Below are 26,045 nucleotides of genomic sequence, written 5' to 3'. Positions count from 1 at the left end.
TTCACCTCTCACATCTAGTAAAAGGTTCTCCAAGCTAACTTATGCTGCTAGTCACATGTATGCAATCCCTACAATTTTAATAGACGCACCCAACTCTAACTAGACGCCAGTTAGTTAGAACTGAACCCCAGCAGCAATTTAATCAGTGAAGCAAGCAACACCAGCTCATAACACAGAGAGCAGTTTGACTTTAACAGCTTTTATTTACTCTATTTTGAGAAGTAGCAAACTGTCCTTTTTTCTATTTAGATCCAAAAATAGTCTATGTGTCCACAAAAACAGATTTGTAAAGTCTGCACTGACTCAAGAATTGAAATGGTTCCTTCTGGATGACCATGTTTTACTTTAGACAGCTTTTATTCAAACCAATGCAGTAGAGGAAATTCATCCTAAGTGCAGTGAGCTTGAAAGAAAGACACCAAAATTGTCATTCAGAAAAAGATCAGTTTCTGCTGAAACCACACTTCCTTTTCCCATATGGGAACTTACTATAGGGAACCTAACGACTGAGAAAACATTTCAGAGAAGAGTGTGCATACACACCCACACTGGAACAGATTACCAATTGTTAGGCTAGTGAAGGCAAGCATATTTCTCTAAAGCAATCCCTTCTCCTCTCAGGAGATAAATCTTAGGCAAACAATACTTGCTAGCAATGAAAACATAAGATGTCAACAGCTTTGTAGTTTGTTATGTTATTTAATATCAAGTTTGTGCAAAGCACAATGTGGGAATTAAAAAAAAAAAAAAAAAGAAAAAGGAGAGAGAGACTGAAAAATAAATGCAGAAAGTAATTCCTAATGTTTTCAGGTCAAATTCAGAACATAATAGTTAGAAAAGTCTGGAATGATTCTGAGCTACATAAGACCTGTAGGAGTCCTGGAGATGTTCTCATGAGCCAAACAGGCATAAACAAAAGACAGCCTTAAATATGAGATAAATCTGAATTTAAATTGAGCCAACATGGATAAAAAGAAAATTAAACAAACAAATTCTACCTGACCTGAAACTCTCAGTAAGCCACAACACAAATGTCAGCTCTCTCCAAAGAACTGCAAAATGAAACAGATGTGGCTAAATAGACAATACAGTATTCTAAGAAAGCTCCCTCTGGAAATTTGGTTTACATTTAATAAATTACATATACATATCACGTAAAAGCTCACTTTTTCCACAGCAAGCCTTAAATATGATAAATTTCTTCCAGTAATGATAAATTCTTTCTGTTTCAGGTAACACTTTGGAGATAGAAGATGTATGTTCATACTTTGCACAGTTTTATATTACTATTTAAGAATTATTTAGCACACATTAGTGCCAGAGAACGTCCTTCAGCTCCCACATGTAGCAAAATCTAGAGTATGGCATTTGTCTAAGATGAAAAGACTGAGACTAATTAATGATCTAGAAAACCACAAATAGTAATAACCAGAATATGATAGAGGACATCTGGGAACAAAATTAGGCACAAATTTCTAATAAGATTTGTGTCTTGATGACCGATGATATGGGTCTCTTAGACATAACAACAGAGTTCAAGCCAACACTCCTCCTTTAAGCATGAAGCTAAACGAACAGCTTACGAGAATTTCTCAGCAACTTATATTGAACCAGGTGATGCAAAGTTGGCACTGGCATGCTGTCTTGGTGAACATCCTGATTTGGACCAGACACTCCTAAAAATAATATGAATAGAGCATCAACTTCACATGAACAAGGAAAATGTTTTTAACGTGCAGGCAAGACTTTCTTGGTAAACGCCAAAAGTGCAAAAGCATTCATGGAAGGCTTATGAAGACCAGCCCACCCTCACTTAAGACTAAGAATATAATTTCAAGAGTACTTTCTGAATGTTTAATACAATATGATGAGATAAGGCTTTTGTTAGGATTTAGAGTAGTTAAATAATGGTTATCAGAAAAACATAGAGTGAAAATGGATTCAGAAGAGATTACTGAGTCATCCAACCAGGTATGAAAGAACTGCAAGGCCTGAAACATCACAAATCTGCAAGAGCAGAAAAACGAACACTTTCCTCTTGCTAACATTGCAGCTTACATAATTAATACATACACAGAAAAAATAACTCAAATTTAAAAAGCGATCAGTTTTCTGGGCTTAAATTTCTAGAACAGTTTAACTCTAGCATTAAAATTTCTCTGAGTTACAGTATTATATCTTCAACGCTGTACTTTTCCTCTGTTTCTCCAACAATCAGCACTTTAAAGGAGCTCAGAGAAACAGATGATAAAGCAACAGGTGGGGAAAACCCAGAAGGCCTAGAAAGTACAAAGAAAGAAGGCTTGCGGAAACTTGATGTTGGCAAATTAACTTTTCACTCAGCAGCTGAACAAATTCTCTAAGGTCTCCACTGTAGATAATGTTATAATCTCTCAAAATAAGTTCTAAGACTTCACTATTCTCTTTCAAAGAAACTGAAGGATTTGAATTAAGAAACATCTTTTTCAATAAATTGTTCATTAGCAACAGGATAATCTGAACAGAACACTCTTGATCACTTTCCTTTGTATTAGCTGGCCTTTCACTGTTTTCTACAAAACTTTTAAAACTAACCTTTTCATGCAAAACGTTCTTGAAATCTTGAGAACACCAACACAAGCTTCATTACCCTGCTGCAAATAAGATGCTTACAATGCTGCTACAAACAAGTAGACAGTATTGGTTTGTGAAATGATCTAAGAGGCGCTACACAGAGCATTCATTTACAGCCAGCATAAAGGCTGATGACCTTTTCCTCCACAGTATGAAACAAGAGGACACATGAAGTGGACATTTTTTAGATTCTATTAACTCAAAGAGGTGCAGCAAAAGATATCATGAGACATCTGGCACTCAGTGGTGTCAAAAGGGAAGGCTCACCCCTTTCTGTGTCCGTTCTGTGCTGCACATTCCTGTCTCTCACATGCCATCAGCCCCTGGTGCTAATCTGGTCCCTCATACAGACCATTCACATACACTGAACTGCCAGAAATCCCCCGTATAGGTGAAAAACACAAACCAACTTGTAGACCTGGCAAAAAAGTAAACAGGATAATACAAGCACTGCATACCCACACCTAATCTCCAATGTCAAACCAAGCAGAAAGCTGGGGGGGGGAACATAAATCTCAGAGCAAAATTCCCTTTGCAGCAGCACAGTGGTCCTGGCAGCTGAGCTGTCCCCAAAAGTCTCATTTTAACCATTCCCTCATTTTACAGGTTTGAATGTTTTCCTAGAAAAGAATTTCAAAAATATCACAACAGCCATCCATAAAATTATGAACAAAGTAGGTGTTTCAATGAAACAAGATCTCTAGCTCACAACTACCTAGACACTTGTGATAATTCTCACTCCCTTGAGTCTGAAAACTTATTCCTGGTTGAACAGTGAAATCTTAACTAAAGAGCTAAGAACTCTTGATCTTCATTTGCCTTCCCTCCTCCACCATCTTCCCTCAGATAAACATCATGCACTTTCACATTTGGAGCCACTGCTGAATTTCAGTGCTGGCTTGTTTGTTTGCATCCTGAGGTTTCCTTCGAGGCTTTGTTTGTTCTCAAATATATCCGGAATCTTTCTCCTCTGTAGTTCTTGGCACTCATCAGCTTTCTTCATGAGCTTTGCAACACAAGACCTAAGGTGAGACAATTCAGAACCTGCCTCCACCAACAACACAACTGTCTAACCAGAAGGGATTTACAGGGGTTCTCCTTGCAAACCAGACAAATCTATCTTCCTGGCATGTCTTTTTTTCAGAGTGCCTAATAACTTAGTCAAGATAATGGGAATGCCAGAATGGCAAAGAGAGGAGTAACGGATTGACAGGAAACTTCTGCTTGTCTCAAGAATCTTGCACCTATTTTGAATAATTAGCTATGTAAAAACAACCCTGCCTTGAAAAATCACAGTGACAGTTTTGCTCTTTCTCTTCTGCAAACATTCCATAACTGGAAAAAGAAGACGAATAAAGTTCCTTCTCTGGAGAAAACTGCACAATGATCTGGAGATGATGCGCTTGTAAAAACAGTTATTATGCTAAATGAGTGGCTACTTCCAAGGAAACAAGCAAACAAACAAACACACAAACAAGATTCCTCCCTCCTGAAATGTACAATACAGCAAAACCCTACCGTTATGAGATACTACAGAATACCGTAATTGACAAAAACCAAACAGGTTCTACCCATTCACCCACCAGCAAACACATTTAGAGAGCTGCAATGCTAGGAAAAAGACAAACAGATAGTAAGGAAAAGAAAGTGTTTAAAATCCAAATTTAACTGTTAAGCACTGTGAAAAACCTCATAAACTGCCACAAGTTCACATGGGGAATTTTTTATGTTTTTACTGAATGCTGGAGACCCCAAACAGATTGCAGACACAAAGTAGGACAATTTTTATGTTCTTATCTCCCACACAAATGCTACAGGGAGTAACCACTCTACTATGCATTACTCACATGCCCACAAGTGCTTCGTTTCTATAAAAAATCAAATTTAAAAGACCCTAACACAAAAAACCTAAGGCAAATCACACAGAGGCTAACAGATGTACAGATTTGTAGGACAACTGCAAACAAAACAGACCACTGTGGATCCTCAATAGTATTCTCCTTCCCCCCTTTTCTCCCCAGTTTAGCCGAGAAGGAAGATTGCTGTGGATTGTCACTGTTCCTGCAGAGCAGCAGCATTGCAGAAGGTGATCGTCTCTTGGCTTCCCACAGGACAAAACCCTAGAAATGCTAGGGGCTGAAGGGAGGAATGCTGCCTTCCTGTTCCTACATTTTACATCCCTCTGCCCTGACACCAGTACATTGCTAATTTTCCTGTCTCTCAGGTGTCAGGCTCAGGCACCCACACACCCAAAACTTCCACTGTGCAGGAAGTGCCTGTTTCCCATGAGGTGCTACACTGCGCCATTTCACACACCCCATGGGAACCACTCCAGTTTAGCTCTCACACTCTCCCTTTCTGCAGTCTTCACTGCTATTGCCAGCCTTGTAATCTCTCTGTAGTCTTGGACTCACAGGGTCATGCCATCCTTGTTCTCCTTAACAAACAGGTACACTTACTGCAGGCTTTATTCATCACCCCATTCAGTGTCCTCTGCCTCAGACCACAAAGTCTCCCAGTAATTGCTTTAGATACTTGCAAGTCCGGGGATTTTTCTGTATTGTACTGAAGGCATGATAACAGTAGGGAAAACAGTGGAGACAAAACCCTGAACAAAATCAGCTCTCTCACCTCACCTCACACCACATACACACACTCACTCACTCACTTTCCCCCATCTTCTTGACTTCAGGAAAATTCCTGCACTAGTCCCAGTCTCTTCTCAGCCTTCTCCTCATAATAGAAAACTGGGTTACACCCTCTCTTTTGGCAGGGATCTAAAACTTACTCATCCGCAGTAGGAATGAGGGCTCCCTGTCTTAAACTACAGCTTAAAATTAAGACTGCAAGTAGTGTTTTCACAACAACGTGGCAGGCCAGCTCTTCGCCTGAACACGAATCCTACTCTTAACTGCAATTCGGAACGTTTTCCAGCAGTAGTGGGCTACATTCAGCCCGCCCCACGAGGGATGGGTGTAAAGGGCGGGCGGAGGCGCGGCGGGAGAGGCGGGACGCGGCTCCGGCCGCTCGGTGACAACGGGGGCTCCGTGTCACCGCGCCGCCCGCCAGGGGGCGCTGCCCGCCGCTCGCCGCCGCGCAGGGCGCCGCCCGGTGGGGGCCGAGGGAACCGCGCCCCGCCAGCCCCGCGCCACCCGGGAGGACACGGCCGGGCACGGACCCGGCCGGGCACGGACCCGGCCGGGCACGGACCCGGCCGGCACGGGCACGGACCGGCCGGGCACGGGCACGGCCACGGCCGTGGCGCAGGCAGCCCGCGGCGCGCACGGTGCTTCTGTCCTGCTGTTGTGGCTTTCACACCCCTGCTTTAGCACGCAGGCTGCCAGACCGGGCCAAGCTTCCAAAAGAGCCCAGAAGTCTGGTTATTCATAGGAAAAACTATGGATCCTGTAGAGAGCGGAGGAAACCTGGCGCGGGTGTTCGGAGCAACACACGCCACAGGAATTTAGGTTTAAAAGAAAAGTACTTTGGTTTCCTGGTTTGTTTTTTGTGGGTTTGGTTCGTTTGGTTTTCTTTGGCGGGGGAAGGGGGTGTGTTGGTGTATAACAGACTTTAAACAAATCTCCATAAAAATACATTTAATTGATAACACTTGTGGACTGCAATTTCAGTGGTCTGTTGCCAGACTGCAGCCGACTACTGAAAGACAGAGCTGGTACTGAGACAAAGGCTGCTTAGGAGCCGCACTTGCTGATTTCCCTCTACCTTTGCTGAAGTGCATTTGACAGTGTACAGCTTTTTAATCTGAAAAAAATGTGTTTGCTAAACAAGTTCTTTAGTAATTCTCTGATGCTATTGTCTTCTAGCTCTTCCTAACAAAACAGATCTGCAACTCAAAGCCATATCTGTTAAACAGGGAATTCTGAAACCAACTACAGAAAATCAGTTTAACCAAGCTGAGAAAATTCAGGACAATCATGCAAACTTATATACTCTATATACTAGAGGAAACACTTCACGCAATTGCCTCAGAAAGAAAGTGGGCAAGTTTTATTAACATCTCCTAAAAATACAACCTGGTCTCTTGGGTTTTACCTGTCAGTATCAGAAAATCACAGAAGTAAAGATACAAAGATTTCTTCACACAGTAAGTCTGAAAAGTCCAATAACCACCTTGACTTTCACATATAACCAGGAACAAGGTATTGTGTGTATCTGAACCAGCTATTCACCTAAGTCGTGTTCAAGGTACATTCTTTAAAGATTATAGCAATGCTGAGGGAATATAAGAAGTGGTCAGAAAACAGACTAAAAATCAATGTTTTAGAAGACCTTACTTGAAGCTTGCCTCTTTGCTGTGCTTCAGCTTTTTCTGCTTGCTACTCTGCTGGTCTCAGCCACATTCCCTTCCCTTTCAGAAAAACCGCTGTCCTCACTACTATGCCAAAAAGATCACCCCTAGACTACTCACAAGGAGAACTTCCAGCAGTGTGAGAGGACGGTAAGGGGCTGTGTGAGAGACTGCAGCCCACAGAAAGGCTCCACTCCAGGATGATCTCAGTGGTGACTGAGATGGGGGCAGGAGGATCAGTCCCAAGCAATGCCAATGGGATGCCATCGTCAAAAGGCCCCAGAAGAACTGTCCAGGGACCTACAGGGTTATCAGTCTAGGTCTGGTCCCTGAGAAAGTCACAGAGCAAGGGAAAAGGATTACAATCTTAAGCAGACAACTTAGGACGGATAAAAACTGATCGGATGATTGGCTTGGAGGCAGCAGTTAATGTCTTGTACTCTACCAGGACTGCACTAACCAAGTGGAGAACTACTGAAGCAAAATTAGCGACCAGCCCCTTATCAGTCACATGGCAGAAAGTCACACTTGTCAAGTTTGCAGATGACATCAAACTGGGGCGAAAAGCCAGTGCCCTGCCTGGAGAGCAGGGCTGCTATCCAGAGGGACCTGGGTGGGTAGGGTGCAGTTCAGCATCGAGAAAAGCCCTGCCTAAGGAGACAGAGCTTCAGGCAGCAGTGCAGGCTACACATGGCCTGCCTGGGCAGCAGCTCTGCAGAAAAGGTCTTGGGGCTGGCAGCAACCAAGGGCAGCACAATACATCACTACAGTAGTACAGGCACAACCAGATTGTTGTATTGCACTAAATAGTTTATTTAGTTGTTGGTGCACTGGTGATGGGCAATTTCTACTGAGCATGTTGGGTAAAGCAGATGGGGTTTTCCCCTCCCTCCATCACATGGTCTCCCCCTCACATCCCCCCTGTTACACACACCTGGTCTGTCCCATAGGTAATTCGCCCCTCCCCAGTGGCATCCCATTTGCTCTGGTTCTCTCTCCCCCGCCCCCACCCCCTAGGGTATAAAACCTCCTGTGGGAGAGCTCCAACCCCTCTTTTCTACCTGGGTGACCCATCACCTGTGTCCTGCACCAAGCCAATAAACAGGATACTTGCACCCACGTGGAGAAGAGCGCCTCTCGTCTTTTACTTTCATCTATGTGGGTCCGTGTGGGCTAGAGTCTTAAACTAGCCGGATTGGACTCATATAAGGCCCAGGAAAACCACGGATTACCGCACCAGATGATGGAGGAAAGTGGTGGTTTCCCCATGATTCAGTACTTTTTAAACAGCACCAAGACAAGATACTGAGTCCTCAGTCTGGGCTCTCCACTGCAGGTCTCCCACTTGCCAAACTGGTGTAAGCCCAGCACAGGCCCACCTGGATGCCCAGGGACTGGAGCACCTGCACAGTGAGGTGATCCTGAGGTACAGAGCTGCCTCAGCCTGGACAGGGAAGGCTTCAAGAGCACCTCAGAGCAGCCCTCCTCTGCCTACAGACAGGTTACTGACAATAAAGTGTCAGGCTGTGTCATGGTGGCTGAATGACATACACCAGGCAGAAGCTGAAATACAGCAAGTTCAAACTGGAGATAAAGGGAAGCCTTTCTCCTAAAGGAACAGTGCAGCAGTGGTGCAGGTTGCACAGAAGTGCTGTGTGGTCCCTGCTCTTGGAAGTTATTTAAAGACAGACTGCAAAAAGCCCTGAGCCATGTGGTCTGGCATCTTTGCTGACCCTGCTTTGAGCAGAAAGCCAGACTAGAGACACCCAGGACTTTTCTGTCCTTAGCTGTAGTGTCTTCCTCAGTGCTGGCCAGCTGCAATGCAAAACTGAATGTCTCGTGAGCTCCTTAACTTTTCATTTACCTTAATCTTGTTAATTTAGCGGGTGACCCTATCCTACAAATTCAATCTATAAACTCACAGCATGTTTTCAAACCTACTTTCATGGAAGAAAGACACAGAAAAGTGAATATCCTACTAATTAGAAACCCCAAGTCTGCATGGTATCATCTTCCATGCTTTTGGAGATTAGGGAGGATGGGGTTTCATAAGAACTATCACACTGCTCATTACATATGGTCACTAGAAGTATGAAAAGGACTGCATGACTCTTCAAGGAGGTATTGCAGTAACAAAAGAAAGTCGAGAGAAAAAGCTCAGTGCTGCTCTCTACCTGCAGCCAGTGTTAAAAACACATTCAAGAAAATCAGTAGGGGACACAAAACATACAGGCTTTTTGGAACCAAAACTAAATTCCCTCTTTAAAATCAGGAGAAAAAAATCAGTTCCAGAACTTTTCACAGGCAGAGAAGAATCAAAAAGTCCTGCATTCACCTGTACCAGAGAAAACAGGAAGCAGATGTGCTGCTGGCATGCCGACTGATGACAGAGTCCCTGTGTTAGCAAACAAAATTCCCAATGCTAAAGCAAGAGGTACATCACAATTCTTAAAAAAACAATACAGAACATGTGAGTTTCCCCAAACCCACCAATCATTAGCAAAACCCTGATGTCTGCTTTTAAAAAGGTCTGCTGTGTATAGTCCTCATGACAGAGATTACTGAACAGAGGAGTTGATACTTGTACAAGTAAACTGATTAAAACTTTGTACATGCTACTAAGTTCTTCACATGGGAAGTGGTGTATGAAATAGGTGTTACTCCTCCAGTCTCCACAGGAAGGTGGGAAGGCTTTGAGAGGGAACAGCGTTTAGCTAACAGACATGCTGTAGAGCAGTCAGACAAGGAGTTGTGCAAAACATCTGTAAATTATAGAAATCTCATAAATTGAAAAACAAGTGGCAGGGACTGTGTAAATGCCAACCATTATTAAGACTAGCTTTGAAAATGCCAACCTATCTTTTCCTCTTTTCCATAATGGAAAAATCCTCAACAGTTTGAGGAAGGCTCACAAAGAGGAATGGCTACCATATAATCAGTTGAGTTACTGACTGATAACTCAGGTTTACCAATTACTGGGCATTATATGAACAACCCACACTAAATATGGTTACACAGATTTCCAAAGCTTGGAACAATCACTATCGCATCTGGTTGTTAACCTCAAGACTCTGCAGGTCCAACATCCAGAAGCAGAGCTATAGTAACTGATCAACCCCACTTGTGCATCATCATCTTGAGTTCCATCCACACTAGGTACACTACATAACCTACATCCATCATGCTCTGGGCTAAAAAAGGCGTCACTGGAAAATGAGATTTACTAGGGAAGGCAATGAGAAATAAAATTTAGCATTTGACCTCCCTGTTCTTCACTTAGACAGACTCTATCTACACATGAACTTACTATTCCAATTACAATTAGCAATTACACACACAATATTGCAAGAAGTTGACACGACTTAAGATCCAGCAGAAAGGCTGTCTTCTTCCATAGTTGCACAAAGTCAATTACCAAGTTTTCCTGCTGTAGCCATATGGCCCATACTAAAAGATCCTAAAAGCCACCTTTTGTAGAATGTTCTATTTTGCCAATGGAAAAAACATCCAAAATATGCAAACAACTGCAGGAAAAAAAAAAAAATATACAAATACATACATCACTGCTACTAATCAGTCTACCACATATATTCTCTATAGCTACTGATCTACTTTTCCCCTCTACCACTGTTTTCCTTCCTTTACTGTTTTCTTTGGTAGTTTCAATAAGTATTTCAGGTACTCTAAATACACCAATGAAGAAACTACATGTGTATGTGGAAAAACAGCTTTACAGATGGCAGTACTGGGACAGTAGAAATCTTAAAACCCTACAGTGCTAATAAAAATCCTAAAAACACTTTGAGATTTCACCTGAGGAAATGCAGAAGCATGAGGGGATGGTGACTGAAATCCCCATTTTCCTACCTCCTTTCTCTTACTCGTTCCCTTACCCTCCTGCCTCCTACCTCCTGTATGACAACAGCAGTAGATCAGACAAGTATCTATTGACAAATTTTATTATCTACTGACAAATATATACTCTCACATTCACACTTAATTTATCATTCCCTTGCAGCTGCAAGATTGCAGCAGAGAGAAACCTTTTGACTGGTTGGGCTCATTGGTTGGGCTGGGTTGGCACACCCCAGCACGTGCTGACTACCAAAAAACACTGGGGAACAGAAGACCTCCTTTCACAATGTCAGGACACAGTGATCAAATCCAATTCTGTGCCAGATAGGAATAAAAATCTATGTGCATAATCCACCTCTTTACAAGCCCAACTTTTCCACTACAGTAAAACAGTGGGATAAGGGGAATTTTCCATGTTGTTTCCTGTTATGCATCTGTCTTCTGTTCCACAGAAACCTGTTTGGTTTTTGGTTTTTTTTTCATTCTCTCAGAAAATGGACATGTGCCATTCAAAATGCAAGAAAACAAATCATTTACACAGTATTTGCAGACAAATCCTGGGAAAAGTCTATGAGTACAGTGACTAAAATTGAAAAGTAATTTGCAATCACATTGCTGCCACATATCATTATGTGGATCAATCATTATGAGGTGCATTGCTGGCCTTTGCTGTACTCTCTGTACACCACACAATGCTGATGGTACCACAGGACCAGCTGGTGTCATAGACACCAATCTCAGATTAGAGGGGACAAAGAAGTGTCTCTGGTAATGATGTTTATTTGTTCTTCTTCAAGTCTTTTGACAGAGGAGACAAAGGCACTGCAACAATCCTGGACCTCTACAGGACAAATTACAGCAAATTTAGTTTGTTTTACAAATCTATAGGCTATACAAGATTGTTTGTTGTAGAAATTTGAATAAGGCAAGAGATTTTCTCATTACAAACAGAAGACTGCCAGCTTGGTAAATGTAATTCCATCATTTCTGCCACGGAGTGGCTCTGTTAGAACACTTACACATTTCAAAGATACATGCTATTTTAGATACCCAACAGGAGTATGACTTAGCTGGAGCACGACTTAGAGAAGAACTAGTCATTGCTACAACCAGCATTATGGATATGTAGCAGAAATGATGGCATGTTCCAGGAAGATGAGAATTCTGGGGGAGAAATTGAGAGGAAAAAAAATGAGTGAGTCTGAAACTGGCAAGTTATTAAACAGTTTAGACTTCAGCTACTTTATGCTCTGTTCTATAATTGAAGATGTTTTACAAGATGAATAAATAAAATTCAGCATTTGTGAGGTACCCTGACAGTAGCCACGACTGCCACATAAAAACCCACAAAAGCATAGTCAAGGTGTATTTTCAGTAAGCTTTCTATAAAATTCTTCAGAAGCTGAAGAAACCTAAGTCAGCATGACAGAAAAAGAACAGCCTTGTATGGACAAGTAACAGGTTAAGTGTCCGGAAACAGAGGGTCAATTCTGCAGTGCATGGAGGCCACTTGCAAAATTTCTCAAGGAACTGTGATGGATCTGCTGTGGCAAAGGCAAGCAGCAAGAAAGATACTGTTTCTCAAAACAGTACAGGGTAAAGCTTCATGGAGGGACAACGTGAAACTGAAAAGACATCAGAATGGAAGGTGACGTTCAACAAATAAAGTGATCTACATGTAGGGAAAATACCAGCAGTCCTAATAAGTTAATATGGTCTATTGCTCAGAAAAAAAGATCTGGGGTTATGACAATCACTTTAAAGCAGGAGTTTAGTCCCTGATTTAAAAAAAAATTAGAATGAAGTACAGGAACGTCATCAAGCCATTGTGTAAATCTGTGTTTCAATATAACCATATATATACCTAAGACTATACCTAAGATCTTTATTTCCTTTATATCAAAAATGTTAAGAGATGTGGGAAAAGGACAAAAAAGGATGATCAAAATATGGGATAACATTTCCTTCAAGCAATCTTAAACCTAAGCAATCTTAGTTTCTTTATTTAGGAAAAGAGAATTTTAGAGAGGTCTGACACACAGATGAAAGTTTAGGTAGGTTCTAGAGGGTAGTGGTAGAGGTAACTGCAAACATCTCTTCCCATACAAGGTTTAAGAGCCATTGAGTCCAGCTCATCAGACACAACTTCAGAAGGACATGAGTGGGTCCTTGAGGAACTGATAGTTCACCTGAAGAATCACCAGCTTATTTGAAAAAGAGGCCATGTATTCTTCCTGACTTCTTGAAGAAGCTGGACATGGTCAGAGACAAAAATCTACTGATAATAAAAGAACACAAGCCACACCAAATTCCAGAATCTCTCAGGCTTAAAAGAGTTGCAAACTTGTAATTTACTGGGTAACATTAGTGCATACACATTTCCTGTTCTTATAACTTCATACGAATTTGTTTATGGCTCTTGTAAAACACTTTGCTTGTCAAGCAATGTATTTGGGCTGACCTAATATGGCTATCTTTGCATTCTATTTCTACTTCAGAACAAACAGCAAAAAAGAATTTGAGACAACAACATCTAACTCAGTTTTTCTCCACAATTGTTAACAGTAGCTAATTAAATTACCACCACCCATCCTGTGCAATGAATGACTCATGGGTTCAGTGGGGAAAGGAAGAAGGAAAACAAAGCAATGTTAGGTAATTAAATACCAAAACACACATAAAACAGAGAAGGCAAATTAGGCAGGATTATCTTGCTTGTATATTTCCCAATCTGTGATAACCTGGCTTTGCAATCAGACAATTCTAATGTCTCCTAAATTTTGAATGGTCTGGAAGAGTTTGATGTATGGGTCTTCTGAGGGAGAATGTCACTCATGTGTCAGATTTAAAGGAATACTTGCAGCATCTCCACTCGCTTTCCTGGAAAGAGACAATGCATAAATTATCACAGACAGTGTTTTAAACAAAACTGGGTGACTTGGACTTGAGCAGATATGGGAGCATTCCAACTATGTTCTAGCAGCTAAGACAGGTAACCACACTTCTCTCCCTCCATTCCAGGCAGATCAAAGTTGCATTTGACCATTGCTTTAGATGTTAATGAAAAATGAAAAAATCAGATGCCAACACACTGATAGGGAAGTGGTTTTTGTCATCAGTACCAGAACAATCCACACATGTCTGCCAGTTTCAAAGTTACTGCTGTAGAAGTCCTGCTGTAACTTCAGCATTGGATCATAGCCAGAAGGTTATGGCTGATTATGTGTTAAAATTGGGCTGAGTTTACTTATAGGTACATCTGTCAAAAGGGAGGGAAGATTAATTTATTTTTTTTTTAATCTGCTAGGACAGAACCTTCAGCAGTGAATAGAAAATGCTAACAGGGCTAAGTATAAACAGACTGCAACTTCACAAAAGCTGATTGTTTTTAGGAACAGACATGTACAGATTATGTTTTAGTAAGAAGAGTAAAACACAGATTTCCATACAAATTTACAGAAAAGAGGACATAGTCTTAAGCTGCACCAGGGAAAGTTCAGGTTGGACATCACAAGGAATTACTTCACAAAACGGTTGTCAAGCATTGAAACAGCCTGCCCAAGGAGGTGGCAGAGTCACCATCCCTGGAAGTGTTAAAGGAAAGACTGGATGTGGCATTTAGTGCCATGGTCTAGTTGACAAGGTGTTCCCTATGACCTCGAAGCTCTTTTCCAGCCTAATTGATTCTGTGATTCCATGTCTGCCAGTGGCTTCTAAGACAAAATGTACAACAGAGCATTGACGTATACATATGTAAGGCTCTTGTAAGGTGGTCTACAAATATTGTTTGTAGACCACCTCATGAAAACCTGAGGTTTCATACCTCTAAGACTGTTTGCTGTTGAGGGCAAATATAATGAAATACCCATATAAACATTTAGCCCTTCAAATACTGTTAAATGCCAACATGATCTTACAGCATCAAGCCCCTCTACATATTAAAAAGAAGTACAACCCTCTAAAAAAATTAATTTTCCTCTTTTATGTAATTATTCTAAGAAAAAAGTCCCAAATTCTGTAGTGTCCTCTGAAATCAGAATGGGAAGGATTTAAAAACTTTCACGTTTTTTGTTTTTAAACAGAGCTGGAGGTATCTTATTTCCATAATTTTTAGCAGAGAGATGGAAAAAGACCTCTGTCATGCTTTAGGTAAAGGAACAAAAGTTATTTATCAAACTGCATCACTATCCTGCTTCTAGCATCCACATTTGCTTCTCTTCCAAAGAAAAGAAAGGACCAGTAAGTTTTATCCAGTCATAATAGTCATAATAGTTTTATCCATTCACTAATAGCTTTGTCACTTCTCAGTTTGCATGTCAAGCTAACACACACAAACTATTTTGCTGAGTTACATAAAATCCGTCTCTTCTAGTCTTCATATGTAGCTGTTTCATTCAACATGCATTCACGCACTGGTCATTTGTTTCGAATTCACTAAAATAGGAAGCACTTAATTGTTAAGTGGGCACAGACCTCCCCTTTTCAACCCACCTAATCTGTTCTCTTTTTAATTGCACTATACTCAGTTTCTGGGTTTCATTATCTTCCTCCTTTGAACTGGTATCTATGAAATCTCTTCATATGCAGTTTAGACAATTACAGTGATTTACAATTAAATTGGTTTACACACCAAGGCTGTGTCAGACTATATTTTTATAACATTCAATTCAATGTCATTTCCCAAGAGTTCACTTGCCATCTGAAGTAGTTTTCAAATAATGTATTAGTATCTTATGAGACAGTCTGTTCAATTTCTGTGCACCAACTCATTTAACATCTGACAAAAGACAAAATAGTATTTTAATATTAATTTTTACACCCAGAGTCTGCCAGTCAACAGATTCAATAAAACCAATTAAGATTTGAACAACACAATTCACAGTAGCTACTGATCCACTTACACTATCTAGGGAACAATCATCTACCTTTAGCTGGCCACAGCTCAGCCACTTCAGGGCAAGATGTGAACTTCTGACACCTACACCCAGGAATTGCAGCTGTTTCTCATTCTCCTGACCTGGAAGAAAGAAGCTACTACTACCAGCTAAAGTTAAGATGAATAACCACTGGAAATGTAGGCTCTTGCTAGACAGTGCTGGGGAATGGAGAAGACTAGTCTGGAAGATTTTTTTTGAGAAACACCAGTAAAATTTAAGGAGAACTGGTAATATTTGCTTCTTTTAAATTTCCATTATTTTCTGCAAAAGGCTTGGAGACATTAGGAAAAATAAACTAACATTATATTTAATAGCTGAATGTCCACTTGAAAATAAGGGCAGAGAAGGACCACACAGTCTCACAGTACCTAAACTCAGGAAGAGAGGATGGAAATTACTAGGATTTTTCAGATCGGAATCGCATGGTTTATAACCACTCTCTAAAACATAGCAGGATTTTTCTCAGTAATTTTACATGAAACCATACACACTGTCAGTGATAAACTCTTCTGAGTTTTAATAAGCAAACATTGCTTTGCAATCACAGTGTGTTAAGCCCTCAGGCAATACTCACATGGTATAGAAGCACGCAGGCTTTATGAAATAGCTCTGTAGGACATGTTTCTTATGACCAGTCATGCAGCAAGACAACTGAAGCAGACAGAAATTTTACAGAATGTGGTATGAGACAGTCAAATTAGCAATGCACAGGCATGAGCCAAAATAATGACTGGGACTCACGAAGAAGAACAGACCATGTCTACATCAGTAATTTGCTTACAAGTATTGTCACTGCTTCTGGTCCTAATTTTCAAAGAAAAGCGCAATTTGTTTAAAGATGGAAATGAACACCAGAGTTTTCAATTCACTAACATGTATGCCATTGATTTTATTCAAAGGTTACTATAAAACAGACCCAGAGATGTCAGTTATGCTAAATTACTTTAGCCACCAGGTACCTCAAAACAGGAGGAGGCTATTATCAACACCTGACCTCAACATTTAGGATGCAGAGCAGGTAAAATTACCAGCTCATAGGCAAACCACCTCCTAACCATAGTGGAAATGAAGGAAGCAACACAGGCCAGACAACCTGATTTCAGAAAAAAAACATTTTCTTGATCTCAGATCCAACAATCAAATTTAATTCAGTCATGTGAACCAAAGAACAGTCAACTAAGAACCCTGATACCACTGTCCTCCATTCTCCACATTCTTATCAATGCCTTAGAAAAGGCTTTCATAAAACTAACAAATTTCTCAGCACAAGAATATGCATCTTTCCCAAATCCCACAGATGACCAGATAAAAGGCTGGAACACAAATTTTCTTCCTCCCTGCCTCTCATCTTCCTCTTACTTTTTTTTTATTTGGGAAAGGTAGGCATGGTAGTTTTTGGTTTGAGCTAGAATCATTATCAGATTTCATTAAAAAATTCTCTGAGAATACATATTACTGGATTCTGAGAACCACAGCCCTGAATTTATGGAAGTTTTTACTGTAGACTGAAGAAAACCAATCAGCAGTGTGTATTCAAAAAGCTGGAAGTAAGAACTCACAGCAGCTTCAGAGAGTCATGAGAGGTATTCAACACAAACTAGATAGAAAGTAAAGCCCCCTTTTGGTAAACTCAAGATTCAGCATTGTGCTGACTCTTCCTACTTTCAGTGGGAATACAGGACTAGATAGGATCATTGCTGAGTCACTAATTTCCAGCTTCCACAAGCACAGATATCCATCAAGGTTTATTCATATAAAGATTTACCTAAATAAGGAGATGGGCAATCTCAATCTTGAAGATTCACTCTGCTCTGTTCTCCTAACCCCTGGACATATTTTGAGCTTCAAGTCTTCTCTCAGTTCCTCATAGCAGATTAAAGACCACCAAAAAGGAATTCCAAAGTTGGAAAACTAGCACTTTTCCAGAAAATAAAAAGGATAAATTGCCAATGTTTTGAGCTTGCCAACACCAAAATAGTCTTTGAGGAAAAAAATTTCAGTGAAATCGTTTTAGGAAAAAATCAAATAACAGATAATAACTAAAGAGTCACAGAGAACTTTTAGAAGTCAGTAGCTCACAGAAGACACAGCCCAACAAGTCAGGGCTTAGACAAGGAACAGGCTTAAAAGGAGGACTATTAAAAAAAAAGAGAATTTTTTAAAAAAGAAGGAAGGTAATAATAGAAAGAAAACAGAAAAAAACTTTATAGACATTCCTACTAACACCTTGCAGACCAAGCACTTGAGGCAGTAAGCATTGAATTTGTAACAATTGAAGAAACTACCATGGAAGAAGCAAAGAACGGATGAGTGCACATTGCATGCATACACCTCTTAGGTCTCAGAATCCTCCCCAAAATCTTCTGTCTGTACAAAAAGGAGGGGCAGTAATACAGAATGATTTTGATCCACAGACAAAACAGGTCAGCTTGAGTGTCACAAGTGACCTACCATTCAGACATAATTCCAGAAGTACAAGGCTAACATATTTCATCAAAGCAGGTGACTGAGTGAAGGCGGAAGCTGAGCCATAGAAATGCAAAAATAAAAACATAAATCCCTAACACCAGGTAAGGAAAATGTAGAATGCAAAGCACAAAGCCCTTACCAGCACTGACAAAGGTTCACAGAGCCAGATCCTGGCTCCCCTCAACAATTTAGACACTCATAAGAAAGAATCAGGCATTATAAACTAGTCCTGACTAGAAGGAGAAAACACTTCTGCTGAGACAAGATGGTCCAGCTTGAAAGGAATTATACTAGAAATTAGCATACCTATAAGGTTTGCCAGGAGTAGTATTGCCGTGAGAATTATCTCAAATTTAACTACAAAAGACAAATGGGAGGGAAAACATTTTAGCTAGTTATAACTTTACAGAATAAGATAATATAGGAGAATACAAAAGAATAAAAATATACAAAGCCTGTTGTGTGGCAACAATACTCAGAGCAAGAAATAGCTTAATACAAACTATGCTGCCAAAAAAACCAATCAACCAGCCCCAACTCTGCCTAAATTCACTCCCACTGTGTTTTAAATCTGAAGACACACCAGTGATTCAAAACTAGCCTGTCTGAACAAGATGTTATAAAATGTCAACAAGATTGACAAACATTTCTTTCCTGCTTTCATACAAAGGTATTTCCCAACTCTCCTATCATAGCAAATCAAAGGTTTTCCTATTTTCTTCAGATTACATCAACCATGATATCTGCCCTCAAGGCAGGACAGTATCTCCAACATGAAAATTAAACATTCAAGCATACTGCCAGAATTAGAAATGGTTTCACATTCTGCTACTGCCTCTCTGTGAAATCTCTGCCTGTGGTAACTTCACAAAGGATTTCCCTGTTGCTATGTAGAAAGTGTGGGTCAGCAACAGTGATTTGACTGTATGGAATAAACCACAGATAAGCTACTGAGCAGACATATTAAAAAAAAACAAAAATAAGGAGTCTTAAAGTGATAGAGTGACTATTGTTACAATAAATCAAGATGCAATTTTTGAGGAAAGTTTCATTAAACTAGTATTCACCTTGTATTCAAGAACAGGAGTGGTCTAAAAAGACAGAATCCAAACATTTGTTTTATTAACAGGGTATGTATGAGAAGTCTCTCCTCCAGTACCTGACTACTTGCTTGCTCAACCATGAATATTTTGCAGAGAGTTGAGAAAAGTCAGAATAAATTTTTCTTTTTCTTAATCAAAAATCACTGTTAGCGAAAAAAAAATTACAACACCTTGGAAAAAGAGGTTTCAAATACTTTTTAAATGGCATGAATTCTTCTTAAGCACCATCTGGAAACTATGAAAAAAGTGTTTCTGAAAGGAAACTGCATTTCTCAATATACAAGAAGCTGTGTGTGAGAAAGCACCACCAAAATAAGTTTGTACTGGATTATTATTTATATCTACATCCTGTTTAGCCATTTAGAAAAAAAAAAGTTTAGTTCATGTTCTATAGATCCCTTTGTGTAAAGCTTTAAAAAGACTTCTGCTAAAATAGGGAGGGCCCCTGTACTTATATCCTCCAATTCACACCCTGTGGCAACACAGAACTTTCAACCTGGATTTCCCCAACAAAAATAAAGTCAACCTTATCATTTCCTCATGAAGCAGTTGGCTTTAAACTTTAAACAAAGAAATATAAAGGGGATATTGAACTATAGAAAAAAACACTCATGTTATTGTTTGGAGGTCTATGTAGCTTGATCAAAATGCTTGCCTGAGACAAAACCAAGTTTTGCCAGAGAAGGCTATTGTTTGCCAAACTATAGCTGTTTTTCTACACCTTTCTGCACATTCCCAAGACTCATAACCCTTGAAAAAAGCAGAATTGGGCACTGCCTAAGGACCTTTTCCTGGCTTAATTATAGCAGCACTGCACTGAAATATAACTGAGGCTTGTTTGCACTTTGGACACTTGCCTACTTAAAGTGACAGGTTACCCGAAAAAGTTACAGCTTATATTCAAGCACCATCATCCTCAGATTTTTTCTACAGGACAGAAGGTACTCCAAATACATACACCCGTCTGATACAAGCTAGCACAGAACACCCTTGGACCCATACATAACTGCTTTTTTTTTCTCTTATTACTATTGTTGGCAACTAGTAGAACATCATATACTAGAACAATCCTATATTACAGCACAAAAATACAATTTGAAGTTCAAGTTATATACTGTATTTCTGTAAAAGAAGACCAAGAGAAGCCTTACCTGCTGGGGCATGGGAGAGGCGAAAAACTCAACAACTTCCAAAAAAACACAGCAAGCCAAAACAACCTTCAAAAATACTGAATCACCTGTGAAGTCCTCAACACACAGAGACTGTTTGTTTAAATTACCTTAATCTCACAATCACTGTAAAATGTATTTTGTACTACTAACCACCATTATGAAAGTATTCTGCTTTCAGGCTTTTTGAAAAAAAAACCACATGTGATGCTAAGTTCTACAAATATAATGTTTACTTTCACAATTGCAAAGGTACTACTAAGACAGAAATTGTATATAGTCTTTTGCTCAAATTATTAGATAATTGTCCCAAGTCACTTCATTGAAAATAGGCTGACTTGTATACTTGGGCTTTATTTTAAATAAATATATCATTCAAAATTCAGTATTATAAAAATATCTAACAATACAATCTACTTCTGTTTTAATTTTACAGAATAAGAACCAGCCCAAAACCAATTTGTTTACAAACGTTGCTCGAAATATGCCAACAGAAACGTATTGTTTGAAAATTAGTTTTCATTCCTGTGGTTTTCATTTTTCTGGGTTTGGTTTTGCTCCATTTGAGGACTTATTCCACACATCCATCATGTAATTAAAAAACAATAAATTATTACTTCTCGCTAAACAGCATCTTCTCCTTTCTCTTGAACTACATTCCACTTCAGTTTTAAACAGGGGAATTCACATTAGGTTTCCTTCAAAATTGAGAAGTTTAACATAAATTTCACCCTATAAGACAGTTAGGACCTGCTGATCAAAAACATGTTTAAGGGTATTTCAAAGATATAAGAGTCTAAAACCAGCTGCACAGTATCTGGTCTTGGAAATATACTGAACCAGCTCAATCTGACATAGCTCAACTTTGCCATTTTGATAATGACAGCACTGAAAAAAAAAAAATTACATTACTTGGTAAGGACTGCTATTTGCCCCTTCAGCTCACAGGAGCAATCCAAAACTGGTGGGGGAAATCAAGAAACTCTTCTCCATAAAAAATTACTACCCTTCTAACAGATTTTTAAACTTCTAACTCAGGTAAGTAGGACGATATAATTAAAGTACAAATTAAGAGAAAACCTAGAAAACTGATAACTTTGTAATAAAATGTTTTGTTGCCAAAACATTGAGTTACAAAAAACATCAAGAACTGCCTGAAGATACCGTTGAGAAGAGTCCTGGTACTGACAGCCAATCGGTCGCCTTTGGTGACATGCAACCAGAATGTGAAACAAACTTACAATTTGCTCAAATATTTAGCAGTAAAAAAGAAAGAATGTACATTTCAAAAACATCACATATATTGGTTTGGCCCTACAGATACATTTCCAACTTTTAGCAACTTTCTGAGTGTTAAATCACAAATAGAATGAGGTGTCTCTGTAAAGATCATAGTTAACACCTTCACTGGAGTTCCTTGGTCTGTAATGATTAAACAATAATAAAACTGAATACCAAACAAAAAATAACTAAATGAATAAAAAATAAATTAATAAAATAACTACCTAAATAAATAAGAGGGAGAGTGATGAGGGGCAATGGCTTTACACTAAAAGAGAAGAAGTTTAGTTACCATTTAGGAAGAAATTCTTTACTGTGGGGGTGGTGAGGCACTGGCACGGGTTCCGCAGAGAAGCCATGGATGCCCCATCCCTGGCACTGCTCAAGGCCAGGTTGAAAGGCACTCTCAACAACCTGGAATAGTGGAAGGTGTCCCTGCCCACAGAGGGATGACTGGAACTGGATGATCTTTAAGGTTCCTTCCACATCCTCTTAGAAAAGATAACAACTTTAAATTGCTTTATACAACTTATTGAGGGGTTTTATTCACCTTTGCCAGGGGTAAAGGACTTAAGGTTTCCTTTCAAAGGACTGTTTCACCACTCCAGGCCTGATGACCTTCACATTTGAGCAGACTGGGAGCAATACAGAAAATACACAAAAGATAAGTACCATTAATGACCAAAACTCACTCCTGGCATGGCTGGAGACTCCTGGTTTGGAAAAGACAGGTAAAAAAACAAAGAATGAGAACCATCTAAGGTGAAGAGATCAATAACCAGCTGGAAACCAAATACCAAGTACTGTATAACTTGGGACCAATGAACATTGAACCAATTAATTTCTTTGGGTTTTGACTGTATAGATATTTGAAAAATCCAGTAAAAATGATGTGTGATTAAATGATTTTCTCTGCACAACCCAAGCAATGTGGGGATGAAATGGTTTCTGTTGCACTTCCTGGCCAGAATAAAGTAATGCTTTAATTCTCTAACACTAAAAATGGAGAGTTTTTGGAGAATTTTTGTCTTCCCTGCAGTTTCAGTGACACCAACACAAGCTTCTTTACGATTCTATGAAATGCAAGTAATTAAGGACAGAAATCTAATTACATAGCAAGTCATATTCCTGTAAACCAAATACCATCCAATGATGTATGCATTTTGGAATGGGTTTTTAGCGCAAACTTCACTACTATACATAGGAAAGAATCTTAGAAGCATTCAGGTTAGAGAATGCTTTTATAATTTTTAAGTCCAAGCATTAACTCAGCACAGCCAAGACCACCACTAAAACAGATCCCTTAGTGACATATCTACACATCTTTTAAATACCCCGAGGGTGGATGAATCAGTCACTTGCCTGGGAAGCCTGTTCCAAAGCTTCACTACCCTTTCCATGGTGGAATTTTGATGGTAGGTATTAGCAAATATTAAGTACACATTTTCCTGTTATCCACTCTAAACTTCGCCTGGCACAGCTTGAAGTAATTTCCTCTTATCACATTGCTTGCTGGCAGAGAAAAGGCTGACTGCCCCCAGCCACAACCTTCTTTCAGAGTTGTAGAGAGTGATAGGGTCACCCCTGAGTCTCCTTTTCTCCAGGACAAACACCCCCAGCTCCCTCAGCTGCTCCTCACAGGACTGGTGCTCCAGACCCTGCCCCAGCTCCACTGCCCTTCTCTGGACTCTCTCCAGCTCCTCAGTGCCTTTCTTGCAGGGGGGGCCCAGAGCTGGACACAGCACTCCAGGTGTGCCCCCAGCAGTGCCCAGTGCAGGGGGACAATCCCTGCCCTGGCCCTGCTGGCCACACCATGGCTGATCCAGGCCAGGATGCCATTGGCCTTCTTGGCCACCTGGGCACACCCTGGCTCATGTTCAGCTGCTGTCACCAGCACCCCCAGCTCCTTTCCAGCCACTCTGTCCCAGCCTGTGGCACTGCCTGGGGCTGTTGTGACCCAAGGGCAGGACCTGGCACTGGGCATTGTTGAACCTCACTCCATTGGCCTCAGCCCATGGATGCAGCCTGCCCAGATCCCTCTGCAGGGCCTTCCTGCCCTCCAGCAGATCAACACTTCTGCTCAACTTGGTGTCATCTGCAAAGTGAGTGAGGGTGCACTTGACCCCCTCATCCAGGTCATTGATAAAGATATTAAACAGAAATGGGGCTCTCTCAGTGGGGCTCTCCAGGGCCCGCAGTACTGAGCCCGGGAGAGCCCCACTCATGACCGGCCACCAGCTGGATGTAACTCCACTCACCACAACTCTCTGGGCCCAGCCATCCAGGCAGTTTTTAATCCAGCAAAGAGTGTACTTTTTGCTGTTTGTAAGACAAAGAATGATAGAATGGTTTGGGTTGGAAGGGGCCACAAAGATCATCTAATTCCAATCTCCTCTCCAAGGGCAGGGACAGCTTCCCCTAGACCAGGTTGCTCAAAGCCCCGTGTAACCTTGAGCTAAAAATTTTAAACTGAAGCAAGAATTATTAACAGGAAATTTAGGCTAGATCTTAAAAAAAAGTGTATAGAAAGTAGGGGTAGTTGAGCTCAGGAAGAGTTTGTAGCAGAGATTATGGAACCTGATGTGGTTTTTTTCAGAAAAGCAGCCTGGTCAGAACTGGTTTGGTCATAGTTCATCCTGCTTCTGAGCCAGGAATTAATTAGATGACTCTTGCTCCTTTCAGCTCCATTTGTTATGATGTTATCATGTGAACATGAAAAACAGAAACATTTGTGTATTAAGGGGGACTCCCTATTTCTGAGGCTTCTTATACTTCACCAATCTGTGCCACAAAGTTTTGCATCAGTAACACATAAATCCTTTAAGGCATCTGCCTATAAAACACTTTTCTCTATTAAGCCTTTCTTCCAAAATTTCAATCTTGTCAAACCCAAAACAGCAATTAAAAAGACCTTTACAGAAAGACTATTTTGGTATCCCAAATTAATCTTGGAAAACCCCACCAAGACAAAGCCTATTCTTCAAATAAGGAGTCTGTTTTCAGTACAAAACACAGACAAAGCCAACAGAAAGTTACTTCTGCCAGTTTAAGAACTAAGGAATACAGCAGTGTCCAGTGCCTAAACAGCAACACAGAGATGTGCAATAGTTCAACATACTGAGCACACAATAGTAAAAATTTATATACCACTTCTATAATTTCTTTTCAATCCTCCACTTTTCCTTAAGAAAAGAATTCCTTCCTTATGGCAGTTGCTACAGTAAGCAGGCAATACACATGCTGAAATATAACACAAGCAGCTTTTCTTTAAAAAAATATTCCAGCAATGAGGGGAACAAGGAATCAAAACCAGCAAATCTTGTAGCCTGGTCATACACAATGTCACAGTTAACATATATGGTGGAAAAATGGTTACTTCATTTGAATCAGATGCTAGGAGAAAAAAATGATGCCAGCTTACCTTGTGCACGTATCTCATATAAAGCAGCCTTGTAAAGAAAGCTTGAAAGAAGTCAGAGGAGAACAGAGAAGTGACAACATGAAATTGAGTGGCATTCTTTGCAATATTATTCAAGAACTCGAGCAGATTACAAACATCTTCCTTCCTCAGGAAAGAGCTTCCCACACTACAGAATTTTCAAAGAGAAAATCCTTAACTCCCACAAAAGAAGCTACAAACCCCCTCTTTTCTGAATACCAGGCTAGAATTTGCAAACAAATTTGGAATCACAACAGATTCTTTCTAATTATATTCTAACTTCAATGATAAAAGGAGCAGAAGGCTTATATAAGTATTCAAATGCCCATACACCAATCACCCAAAGGCATGCACTGTGATTCAGAACCACAAGATCTTGCATACAAATTGCTGTGGAGTATCAGTAAGTTCTTTTCATTTTACACCTCAGCTTAGCCTGCTGAAAAACAAAATAGCTTGTGTCTCATTGGGAAAGTTGAGCCACTATCTGTGAGATTTGGGAATACAAGCATACGGAATAATAAAACCATCATGTGGAAGAGTTCCACAGGCATTTCAAATACATTCAGATTTTGTACTTACTAAGAGCTTTATTCATATTCTCCATCTAGAGCTGATTTGTCAACCACTAAATTATTATTGGAGTGTGATAGCTTATAAAAGATTAATTAATTACAGGCTCAGCACAAAACACACCTAAAACAACAGTTTCTTTTATTGTGGTTTTCTTGCTCATTATCCAATAGTCCTAGAGCCTCAGTTCAGCTTAGTTTACTCCACAGTAGTCGTTTTTTGGGTTTTCTAGTTGCTTGGAGTTGGGTTTTTGGTTGGCTGTTTTTCTTCTTTTTTTCTTTTTCTTTCTAAATATAT

General features: G+C 40.1%; 1 protein-coding gene across 5 annotated transcripts in view; it reads right to left on the bottom strand.

Moving 5' to 3' along the window:
• The window catches only part of ARL15 (ADP ribosylation factor like GTPase 15), a 239,060-nt gene that overhangs the window by 192,298 nt on the left and 20,717 nt on the right, over positions 1-26,045 (bottom strand). Inside the window, exon 1 of one of the 5 annotated variants that reach the window (XM_018920639.3) lies at positions 25,158-25,251. The exons of the other annotated variants lie outside the window; for them this stretch is intronic. Coding sequence (XP_018776184.1) covers positions 25,158-25,175 — 18 coding nt within the window. The 5' untranslated portion in view covers positions 25,176-25,251. Of the gene's footprint in view, positions 1-25,157; positions 25,252-26,045 lie in introns of those variants that run through there. 5 annotated transcript variants of the gene reach the window in all.

Source organism: Serinus canaria, chromosome Z (assembly GCF_022539315.1).
Source record: "Serinus canaria isolate serCan28SL12 chromosome Z, serCan2020, whole genome shotgun sequence".
In the NCBI taxonomy this organism is placed as follows: domain Eukaryota; kingdom Metazoa; phylum Chordata; class Aves; order Passeriformes; family Fringillidae; genus Serinus; species Serinus canaria.
Note: the sequence above shows the minus strand (reverse complement) of the source record. Positions and strands in the feature narration are given on the sequence as shown.